The sequence below is a fragment of the Mesoplodon bidens genome (assembly GCF_964165515.1).
Source record: "Mesoplodon bidens genome assembly, chromosome: 14".
NCBI classification, from domain to species: domain Eukaryota; kingdom Metazoa; phylum Chordata; class Mammalia; order Artiodactyla; family Ziphiidae; genus Mesoplodon; species Mesoplodon bidens.
The window spans coordinates 36,595,689-36,608,161 of NC_138170.1; the positions used below are offsets into that span (position 1 = coordinate 36,595,689).

Here is a 12,473-nt window from a genome sequence, read left to right on the forward strand (position 1 = left end):
TTCCTATGTTGGGTGCATAAATATTTACAATTGTTATATCTTCTTGGATTGATCCCTTGATCATTATGTAGTGTCTTTCTTTGTCTCCTGTAATAGTCTTTATTTTAAAGTCTATTTTGTCTGATATGAGAATTGCTCCTCCAGCTTTCTTTTGATTTCCATTTGCATGGAATATCTTTTTCCTTCCCCTCACTTTCAGTCTGTATGTCTCCCTAGGTCTGAAGTCGGTCTCTTTTAGACAGCATATATATGGGTCTTATTTTTGTATCCAGTCAGCCAGTCTATGTCTTTTTGCTGGAGCATTTCATCCATTTACATTGAAGGTAATTATCGGTATGTGTGTTCCTATTACCATTTTCTCAATTGTTTTGAGTTTGTTTATGTAGGTGTTTTCCTTCTCTTGTGTTTCCTGCCTAGAGAAGTTCCTTTAGCATTTGTTGTAAAGCTGGTTTGGTGGTGCTGAATTCTCTTAACTTTTGCTTGTCTGTAAAGCTTTTAATTTCTCCGTCAAACCTGAATGAGATCTTTGCTGGGTAGAGTAATCTTGTTTGTAGGTTTTTCCCTTTCATCACTTTAAATATGTCCTGCCACTCCCTTCTGGCTTGCAGAGTTTCTGCTGAAAGATCAGTTGTTAACCTTATGGGGAATCCCTTGTATGTTATTTGTTGCTTTTCCCTTGCTGCTTTTAATATTTTTTCTTTGTATTTAATTTTTGACAGTTTAATTAATATGTCTTGACATGTTTCTCCTTGGATTTATCCTGTATGGGACTCTCTGTGCTTCTTGGACTTCATTGACTATTTCCTTTCCCATGTTAAGGGAAGTTTTTAACTATAATCTCTTCAAATATTTTCTCAGTCCCTTTCTTTTTCTCTTCTTCTTCTGGGGCCCCTATAATTCGAATGTTGGTGCGTTTAATGTTGTCCCTGACGTCTCTGAGACTGTCCTCAATTCTTTTCATTCTTTTTTATTCTGCTCTGTGGTAGTTATTTCCACTATTTTATCTTCCAGGTCAGTTATCCATTCTTCTGCCTCAGTTATTCTGCTATTGATTCCTTCCAGATAATTTTTAATTTCATTTATTGTGTTATTCATCATTGTTTGTTTGCTCTTTAGTTCTTCTAGGTCCTTGTTAAACGTCTGTATTTTCTCCATTTTATTTCCAAGATTTTGGATCATCTTTACTATCATTACTCTGAATTCTTTTTCAGGTGGACTGCCTATTTCCCCTTCATTTGTTTAGTGGGTTTTTGTTTGGTGGGTTTTTACCTTGCTCCTTCATCTGCTGTGTATTTCTCTGTCTTCTCATTTTGCTTAATGTACTGTGTTTGGGGTCCCCGTTTCGTTGGCTGCAGGTTTGTAGTTCCTGTTGTTTTTGGTGTCTGCTCCCAGTGGTTGGTTTGGTGGGTTGTGTAGGCTTCCTGGTGGGGGGACTGGTGCCTGTGTTTTGGTGGATGAGGCTGGATCTTGTCCTTCTGGTGGTCAGGACCACGTCCAGTGGTGTGTTTTGGGGTGTCTGTGAACTTATTATGATTTTAGGCAGCCTCTCTGCTAATGGGTGGGGTTGTGTTCCTGTCTTGCTAGTTGTTTGGCATAGGGTGTCCAGCACTGTTGCTTGCTGGTCGTTGAGTGGAGCTGGGTCTTAGCATGGAGATGGAGATCTGTGGGGAAGCTTTCACCATTTGGTATTATGTGGGGCCGTGAGGTCTCTGGTGGACCAATGTCCTGAACTTAGCTCCCCCACCTCAGAGGCTCAGGCCTGACACCAGGCAGGAGCACCAAGACAATGTCAATCACATGGCTCAGAAGAAAAGGGAGAAAAAAAGAAAAAAGTAAAAAAATAAAAATTAATTAATTAATTAAATAATTAAAATTAATTTTTTTAATTATTAAAGAAATAAAAAATTATTAAAATAAAAAAATGAAAAGTTACAAAAAAAGAGAGCAACGAAACCAATATACAAATCCAACAATAACAAGCGCTAAAAACTATACTAAGACAAACATAAAAATCAGAAAGTCAGTCGCACACAGGAAACCCCAAGCCTACAGTTGCTCCCAAAGTCCACCGCCTCAATTTTGCATTGATTTGTTGTCTACTCAGGTATTCCACAGGTGCAGGGTACCTCAAATTGATTGTGCGCATTTAATCCACTGCTCCTGAGGCTGCACAGGGAAATTTACCTTTCTCTTCTTCGTTTGTAAGCTCCTGGGGTTCGGCTTTGGTTTTGGCCCCACCTCCGCATATAGGTTGCCTTCAGGCTTCTGTTCCCGCCCAGACAGGATGGGGTTAAACCAGCGGTTGATTAGGGGGCTGTGGGTCACTCATGCCAGGAGGAGGGAGGGGTATGGTAGTTATAATTGGAATGCGGGGTGAGCCTGCGGTGGCAGAGGAGAGTGTGACGTTGCAACAGCCTGAGCTCAGTGCACCGTGTGTTCTCCCATGGAAGTTCTCCCTGGATCACAGGACCCTGGCAGTGGCGGGCTGCACAGGCTCCCAGGGGTTGGGGTTGGGGGGATGAGACGTGTGGATAGTGACCTGTGCTTGCACACAGGATTCTTCGTGGCTGCAGCAGCAGCGTTAGCATTTCATGCCTGTCTCTGGTGTCCGAGCTGATAGCCATGGCTCGTGCCCGTCTCTGGAGCTCGTTTAGGCAGTGCTCTGCCTTCTGTGGGCAGACAGGGAAGGAATCCCCTCTCCTCGCACACCCCGAAACAATGGTCTCTTCCCTCTTAGGCAGGTCCAGACTTTTCTCCGGACTCCCTCCAGCTAGCTGTGGCGCACTAGCCCCCTTCAGGCTGTGTTCACGCTGCCAACCCCAGTCCTCTCTCTGGGATCTGACCTCCGAAGCCCAAGCCTCAGCTCCCAGCCTCCTCCCACCCCGGCGGGTGAGCAGACAAGCCTCTCAGGCTGGTGAGTGCTGGTTGGCACTGATCCTCTGTGCGGGAATCTCTCTGCTTTGCCCTCTTCACCCCTGTTGCTGCGCTCTCCTCCGTGGCTCTGAAGCTTCTCCCCCACCCCTACCCCCATCTCTGCCAGTGAAGGGGCCTCCTAGAGTGTGGAAACCTTTCCTCCTTCACAGCTCCCTCCTCGAGGTGCAGGTCCCGTCCCTATTCTTTTGTCTGTTTTTTCTTTTTTCTTTTGACCTACCCAGGTGTGTGTGGGGAGTTTCTTGCATTTTGGGAAGTCTGAGGTCTTCTGCCAGCATTCAGTAGGTGTTCTGTAGGAGTTGTTCCACATGTAGATGTACTTTTGATGTATTTGTGGGGAGGAAGGTGATCTCCATGTCTTACTCTTCCACCATCTTGAAGGTCCCCCTCATGTAATAACTTTTAATGGAGCATAATCTGTAAAAATACTGAATTGCTATGCTGTACACCTGAAATTAATATAATATTGTAAATTAACTATACTTCAATTAAAAAAATAACTTTATCTTTTAGGTTTCAACTTATACATCACTTTCAATAGAAAGCTTCCCGTTACCCACCAAGACTGGGTTAGGTACTCTTTATATGCGCACATTTAACACCCTATACTTTTATTGTAGTGGTTGCCTGTTTATTTCTCTCTCAGACTGTAGGATACTTGGAGTCAGGAGCCATATCTTTTTCAATATTATACTCTCAATAACTAGCAAATATCTACGACATGGTATCCATTTAATCAAGTTAGTGAATGAATAAGCAAATATGAATACCAAGACTTTAATCTGCTGAAGTTTTATATTGTTCTACTTGCTTCATCTGTAAGGTATGATTAACATTAATAAAGATGATGAACTGGGACAAAAATCAGAAAATCTAACCAAAAAGACTACCCAATAGCATACACATGTAAGATACACATATGAAAATAGTGCTTTGTTGCTGCTAAATAAAACTTAAATTTGTTAGCTAGGACATTTTACAAAGTAAACTACTACATGAAATAAACTGTTTAACATGCAGTAGTTTATTTACTACTTTAACACAGGGTTTCTTGCATTACACATAGATAAATACCTTACAGTGGACTTTAGATGTTAATCCATGTAAGGTCCCTTCCTGTGTCAGGAATTTTAGAGTGTAGGATTTGAAGATGGTAACTTGCTTTCTTCTAATTCATATAATCTAATAAAATTGACAATTAACAAAAAAATGACAGGCAAGATGAAAAGGGAAAACTAAATAAGTATTTAAGCAAATAGGTAGTTACACAAGAATTTTAGGATTTTGAGAATTCTGTCAGGCTCAAGGCATATATGATCATTCTTGGGCATACCTTTCTTTAAGTGCAACAAAAGCATCTCCATTACTTTCTTTAAAGCCAAAGGGTCACTTCAGAATAAAGGAGATGGAATTTTCCTTCAGAAACGCAATCTGAGATATTTCTGAACTGGAACAACACACTAAATATTTAATATAAGGAAAATGAAGGAGGAAAAAAGAAGTGTATATGTATGGACTTTCTCTGAAATTTAACCACAATGAGATTGAGCTGGCTCACAAAGCTTCATTTAACTACTAGCTATATCTAGAATACCCTACCTAATTTACACAGACAGTCACCATTCACATAATCATATATAACAGAAAGTTGACAGGATAATTAAAAGATCAGGAAAGGCTGTCTGAACTAGGAGCTTCCTATTCTAAATGCAGGAGTTTAATTCTAAGGGGGCTGGGGGAAAAGCCTTGTTGCTTCTAATATTAACTTAAATATCTTCTATATGAAAACAAGAACACATAATATCACTTCTCAAGGAACAAAATAGTTAATTTTGAACCTTAGGTCTACCAGGTCAGAAAGATGATCTACAAGGAAATTAAGTTTACAAAAAATTAAAAAAACAAAACAAAACAAAAAAACCCTTTGTAGATTGATCACCTTTTCTAACATGCCAATAACTTTTAACAAGTTCCCAAACTGATGGTGTTCAAAAGTGGCCTTCGTTATTTACAGAAGAAATGATACAATATCTAAGATTAACTTTAAATAATCTGGTTTAAAAACAGTGGGAATGAAATAAAAGTGGGGATGAAATAAGTTTACCAAAGTATTGAAGATTATTGAAGCTTGGAGATGGGTACATAGAGGTTTATTACTCCTTCTACGTTTTTTTTCTTATTTTTTTTACATTGAAGTATAGTTAATTTACAATGTTGTGTTAGTTTCTGGTGTACAGCAAAGTGATTCAGATATATATAGATATGCATATATCTATATATATCCTTTTTCATATTCTTTTCCAGTACAGTTTATTACTATAAACTATAAGATATTGAATATAGTTCCCTATGCTATACAGTAGGACTTTGTTGTTTATCTGTTTTATATATAGTAGTTTGTATCTGCTAATCCCAAACTCCTAATTTATCCCTCTCCTACCCTTTCCCCTTTGGTAACTGATGTTTTTTTTCAGTGTTTGTGAGTCTGTTTCTGTTTTGTAAAAACGTTCATTTATATTACTTTTTAGATTCCACATATAAGTGATATCATATGATATTTGTCTCTCTCTGACTTACTTCACCTAGTATGATAATTTCTATTATCATAGTGAGTAAATGAGATAATGTGTATATAGCATTCCACACAGTACCTGATATATAGTAAGTATCCAATAAATTTGTTAGGGTAATATATTTTGGAGACTTCTGCATTTTATTGGGATATTTTATATTAAACAAAAACTCTAAATTTCACTGATTGTGGGGATATAACAAGTGCAAAGAAAATAAAGATATCAAAATTCCATTTCTGAATGCTCTTTGGAGCATGTCTTCTCAGTGTCACAACAATTTACCAAGAGACTTTCAAACAAAACCCAGACTTTACAAGAGAAAAAGACAGTCCTTTGAAATTCACTAGGTCTTCTGTATGTAATGTGGAAACATACATACAGAAAGCATGTATTAAAATGTAAAGCAGAGAACAATATTATAACATGTTATTGCTACAGGAATAGAACTGTTTCTCTAGACAAGAGTCAATTTCGTCATCCACCACTGAGGGGAGCTGTAACCTAGGAAAAGGTTTATATAGCATTGCAAGGTTAAACTTTCTAGAACCTTGTAATATTGGTTTAATAAATTCTTATTAAAATATCTTTCAAATTAATTTGAAAAGTATGCCTGAATTCTCTTTTGGAGACCTTACAAGAAATAATAAAGCTCATTATATCTATGTAACCGTAACAGTGGAATCCCTATCCCCCTTCCTTGTTTTTTCTCTTTAGCACTTATATATTTAACATGTATTTAACATATATTATATATTTATATTATCTAACATAGTATATATTTCCTATACATTAATTTTTATTTTCTGTCTCTCTCTCACACACACAAATGTAAACTCCATGAGGAAGAGATTTTTAATGTGCTTTATATACCACTCTATTTCCAGTAACTAGAAGAGTGCCCAGCACAAAATACATACTCAGTGAATTAACTGCTACTGAATGAATGAACGAATATGATGATGTCAAGCAAAGTGAACTGCTACTACCTGAAAAATGTAATGTCTACTTATATTGAATTTAGGTTTAAAAGAAAATTTCTAAGAACAGTTCTTTAATCCTATAGATGAGTATATAGAGAGATCCCATGAGAATGGCTTAGTATACATTCATAGTAGAATCCCTCTTAAATCATCTGAATGTCACAGAGAATTGGTCAATTAAAGGGAAGAATTATAAATACTGATACACAAACATTTTAATTTTGTTTAATACATATTAATGTGTTTCATTCACCAGTTTTCATGGCCTCTTCTTTGAGTATAATTTCGTTGACTGCCAATTTTCTCATAATCAACAGCCATAACGTATCATTAGTGTACTTCAATCACTTTTAAATGAAATCAATATATAAGGACAAAAGAAAAATAATCTGAATGCAAAATCCATTCAGATTTTCATAAATTTTCCCAATTTTTTACAGTTGTATTTCCACACCAGATTTGACAGTTTTTAACAACTCACTTCTATCAACTCTTTCTAAAGCATTTTAAAGGTTTTCATGAAATAATGCTTCAAACTGATATTTCATTGGCCTAGGAAACATCTAATTAAATTATATAATTACAATAACGGGTCAACAGCATTACACGAGGCCTTGTAAGGGGTCAAACTCAACTTACAACTCACCTGTGAGAGAAGTGTGCAGAAGTGTGTCAGAGAGTAGCCTACTAACCATGTTGACACATGTGGGATTAAAACCAGGACGTTTTACAGACAGAATGGAAAGTATGAGGTAATCCATGTAAATTAACTGGAGACTGATCAGGAGAACCTCTACTGTAATGACGTATGGATCCCTCACATAGTATCTCACTGCCACTAGAGTCTACGTTTTGAATTTTTCTTCAATATAGTTGATGAATGCTAATTCCCGTCTTAAAAAGAATAAACCTTACAGGATACTGAGTTTGACTATAATCATTCATTCACTCACTCCTTCAACAACATATAATAATTGAGTACCTAGTACACAAAAGGTACTATGTAAAAAAATGGTGGTGGCTACAAATATAAGTGGAATAGAACTCTTCCCCTATTACTTTGCCAAGCAAGAGTCCTTTTAGCACCTCAGAAAACTGACCTAGGTTTTCCAGAAGAAGAAAAAGAGTTAACACACCTGGATAGGTAAAGAAAAAAAATATTCTCAAAATTCATTTTTCTCTCACCATATAGAAGTTGGTCCCAGCAGAAAGAAATTAAGTTCCTCCTGAAAACTAAAGAGGGAGACATGCCCAATTCTAGTCTATTTTCCATGTGAGAATACACCACTTTTGTTTTGTTTTAGGGTTAATTATATAAACTCATCCTTTCACATTAAACAGTTCACAATTTATGATAGTTGTCCTAATTTAAAGTATGTAAATTAGTGTGTTCTCCTTTAAGTTAATATATTTTAAATGGTTTAGTCACAACATGTGCATTCATGCTCTTTCCCATGCATTAATAAGAGTAAAACAATTTCACCACAGTTCCTAAGTCTGGTAACTTTATACAATGTAAGTAAATAATGGATACATTTAATACCTCTTTTAAAAAATAAACATTATGCTATTAAAATAGGTCAAATCCCATAAATGCCTCTTCAAAAACAAACAAACAAAAAACCTGCTGTAAAAACAGGCAAAAGTCAACAATAAAAAAATCATAAGAAACTCATCTAATAAACTATTTGTTATTTTCTTGCATTAGGTTCCTAGCAATCATCATCATTATTGCTGTCACTATTATTAATAGCTAAGGAATTAATTGTGTGTTCCTCTCACATTCTGATTAATTTTACTTCTCTTCAAATTAGGTCTTCAATACATAGATTCCCTTAAGTTCTGACCATCTCTTTAAAGATGGCGGGTTTTGTTTTTTGTTTTTTTAATACCTATGGCTGAGAAGTTAGGTTTCTACTACAAAGGCTAATACGTGAAAAGTATGTTTACATGAAAAGTGAGTTTAAACCACAATTCAATTTTCTTTCTTTCATTCTTTGTTTTTTTTTCCCCCTAATCCTGGCATAGGAAATAACTATTATAGCAACAAGGAGTAGGGGGAAAGAATGGTTGTGTTAAAAAAGTTCAGAATAGGAAACTTGCAATAATACTCATAATCCATTCCAGAAATAAAAATATACAGAAAATATATATGCCAATATTGATTGTTTAAAGAAAGATATAAATAAGGGAGTTATTAATTGATCCCAAAATGACATGCCAGATAACTCTTTTAAATATTTCATTCTCCATGAACTTGAAAATCAAAAATTTGATCTACAAAAAGATAATTTTCAAAAAAGTTTATAAAAATATTCCTATTGACTGAAACAAAGTCATGGACCTAGAAAATCCCTCTGAGATCATTTAGTAGAAACTTTTCATTTTACAGATGAAGAAATTAAGTCCTAGAAAATAATCTCAAGGTCACCAGCTTTGAAGGCACATCAGGATTTATACTCAATTCTAACCAATCAAAAGCTCAAGTCTTCTCTATACTATGATATGGGAGAAAGGAAAATGCATTTTTTTCAAATAAGAATATGAGGAGGAAGGATGACAAGAAGGTAGAAAATCTTTCAGCTATTAAAAAGCATAATGATGGCTGGAAATCTCCACAAATGCAGTGTTCTCTCCACAATGTAACTCAGAGTAAGGTCTCCAAAATCTTCTGATGACGGAGTAAAATTTAACCTCTAGTAACAGTTCAATTAAAATGTTGGTTTTATAAAGTTTTATAAACAATATGAATAATAGTTAAAAGTCATCTATATTATTTTTATTAATTTTTGTGAATCTAATTTAATAATAAACACTTGGAAAGAAGAAATGCTAATGTATTTTATTTTCCATTTTCCTCCTATGGCCACTCCCTTACCTAACAGTCAGATTTCTAGCAACTTCCATCACTTGAGTAATAAATAGGCAAATGAGCAAAATAAGCTGCTGGGCTTAAATATATTTTTCATAAAAAGGATATAAATGTACTCTTCGACTTGAGAAACACATACCCCAATATGGAAAGTATAATCCAAAATATACCTCTTTATCTCATGATCCATTTAAATCTCACTGTTTTAATTTTAGTATTTCTCTATACACCTTTAAAATATTTTTATAAAATATATAACACAGGGCTTCCCTGGTGGCGCAGTGGTTGAGAGTCCGCCTGCCGATGCAGGGGACACGGGTTCGTGCCCCGGTTCGGGAAGATCCCACATGCTGTGGAGCGGCTGGGCCCGTGAGCCATGGCCGCTGAGCCTGGCGTCCGGAGCCTGTGCTCCACAAGGGGAGAGGCCACAACAGTGAGAGGCCCACATACAGCCAAAAAAAAAATATATATATATATATATATATATATAACACAGAACTTAAAAATATTTTTCCTAAAATCCTATAGATTTGAATGCCTTTTGCATCCAAACCTGATCTATATCATATAGCTTTTTTTTTTTAACTTGTACCTTTCAGTAACAGCTTATAACCTATTCCTCAGGAATTTAGAACTGCTGTGCCTCTATCCTAAGATTAATTAGAGGTGTAATAAGAACACCTTTCTAAAAAAATATAAAGTTAGTGTTTACATACTTCTACCATTAATTACAACCCCAAATTAACTGGCTAATTCTTTAGTACATCAAATTAACAAAGATGTATAATAGAGCCACGGGTATTGAAAACCGTAAAACCATCCATTGGGGAGAAGCTCTTAACTTAATGAAAGCTAGATTTTTAAGGCTGTAACCAATTTCAAGAAGTGTAAGTTTGTTTTTAAAACCTCAATGCTATTCCAAGTATAGTGTTCAAACCTATTACTATAGAAAATCCAGAACTGTTAACATGTGTGAACCATAACACAATGACATTGGCTTGATACCCAGCCATCAGAACTCCTTCCACTGTGTTTGGACCTGATCTCCTTCCCAAGCTTCCCAGATCTTCATGTCTAAAAATGGCCCAGCTACTGCTGGAAAAAGTACAAGATTCCTTTCACCACTGAGATATAAAACAAAGTCAGGCACAGAAAGGAAGAGTATGCTGTTATAAAGCATGTTATAAAACTGTTACAAATATACTTTAGAACTTTAATAACAATCATGGTAATGATGTCGAAGACAGTGATAAAAGCTAATATTCATTGAAATTATTTAATCCTCACAAACCTGTAAATTGATTGCTGAGAAGTTAAGAAACTTACCACAATCACAGAGCCTATAAATGGAAGAGCTAGGGCTTGCAATCAGGTCTATCAGACTCCAGAATCCACATTCCTTCTCACTGTATTTTCATGGCCTGTCTTCCCTAATCTCCATTCAATAAACATTTATTAAACAACTACTATATGCCTGCAAGTCACCTGGGACTCCACAATATTTAAACTAACTGAAGATGATTATTAAAGTACCACTCTAGAATCCCTCAACCCAAAGAGTTAAAGCATATACTTTTTTTTTTTTTTTTTTTTTTTGCGGTATGCGGGCCTCTCACTGTTGTGGCCTCTCCCATTGCGGAGCACAGGCTCCGGACGCACAGCCTCAGCGGCCATGGCTCACGGGCCCAGCCGCTCCGCGGCATGTGGGATCTTCCCAGACCGGGGCACGAACCCATGTCCCCTGCATCGGCAGGCGGGCTCTCAACCACTGCGCCACCAGGGAAGCCCAAGCATATACTTTTTTTTTTAAAGATTTCTAAGATGATTCATAGTTTCATTCAACAAATGTTTCAATGAGCATTTGTTATGTGAGAAGCACCATATCAGATGCTAAATAGATAAAAAGATGAATAAGACATGATCCTTCCCTCAAGCCCCCAACAGAATACATAGAGCATATACATAATTCAGCATTGAAGAGTATTTTTACGTCTATATTTTTAACAAAAATATTTACAAATAATTCTGCTACCGGCTATCATTTCATTTAAAAAATTCTAAAAGTTACAAATCACTATTTAATTTTTATAAGGCAACATTTCTCCCACCACCAAAATGCTAATGTACCTTAGTAATTTATACAGTCAAAAATATGAAAGGTGACAGAATTTATGATTAGCTTACATTTTCTATGACAAATGTCCACTCTTTATCTTCAAATTCCTCTGCATGAGGATCCTGTAACAAAAGTAAAATATAAAGTTGCAATACATTTCTTAATTCAGTCAATCCAGTTAAGAAAATACAAACAGCCTTGCTCTTAGCTTTTTCCAACTTTTTTAAAAAGGAGAGGCAGAATGGCCTACTCTTAAGAAACTTCCATAACTTATCTAAATTTAAATCATTATTTTTACTAAGAAATTCTCTATTTTACTTATGTTAATGCATATCATTATCTTCCATCATTGCATCTAAAACAATACAAAAAGAAACCGAGGGACAAATATCATATGATATCGCTTATATGTGGAATATAAAAAAATTGGTACAAATGAACTTATTTACAAAACAGAAATAGAGTCAGAGATGTAGAAAACAAACTTATGGTTATCAAGGGGGAAGGGGGGGTGGGAGGGATAAAATGGGAGATTGGAATTGACATATACACACTATATATAAAATAGGTAATTAATAAGAACCTACTGTATAGCACAGGGAACTCGACTCAATACTCTATAATGACCTACAGGGGAACAGAATCTAAAAAAGAGTGGATATATGTATATGTATAACTGATTCACTTTGCTGTACAGCAGAAACTAACACAATATTGTATATCAACTATACTCCAATAAAAATTTTTAAAAAAAAGAAACCCAGGTTCAGATAACTTAGTGAGTGAACTATTAAGAAGCACTTTATTAAGATATTAAATGCCCATATAAAACTCTGCCCTCATTTCTATACCTCTAAGTATTTTAAACTCAAAGTATCACTTGAGGCAAGGTTTTCTTGGTGCAGAGGTTATATACACATCTGGAATTTCGAAGTACTGCAAAGGACTTCATAATCTACACAAACTGGCAAATTGGATGTTGATACCCCCATCCGCCCTCC

General features: G+C 35.8%; 1 protein-coding gene across 5 annotated transcripts in view; it reads right to left on the bottom strand.

Moving 5' to 3' along the window:
* Positions 1–12,473, bottom strand: part of EHBP1 (EH domain binding protein 1) — a gene marked incomplete at its 3' end in the record, with an annotated part of 505,676 nt that overhangs the window by 259,376 nt on the left and 233,827 nt on the right. For all 5 annotated transcript variants that reach the window (XM_081254153.1, XM_081254152.1, XM_081254157.1 and 2 more), the window contains one exon: positions 11,541–11,594. In XM_081254153.1, the coding sequence (XP_081110279.1) occupies positions 11,541–11,594 (54 nt within the window). The remainder of the gene's footprint in view (positions 1–11,540; positions 11,595–12,473) is intronic.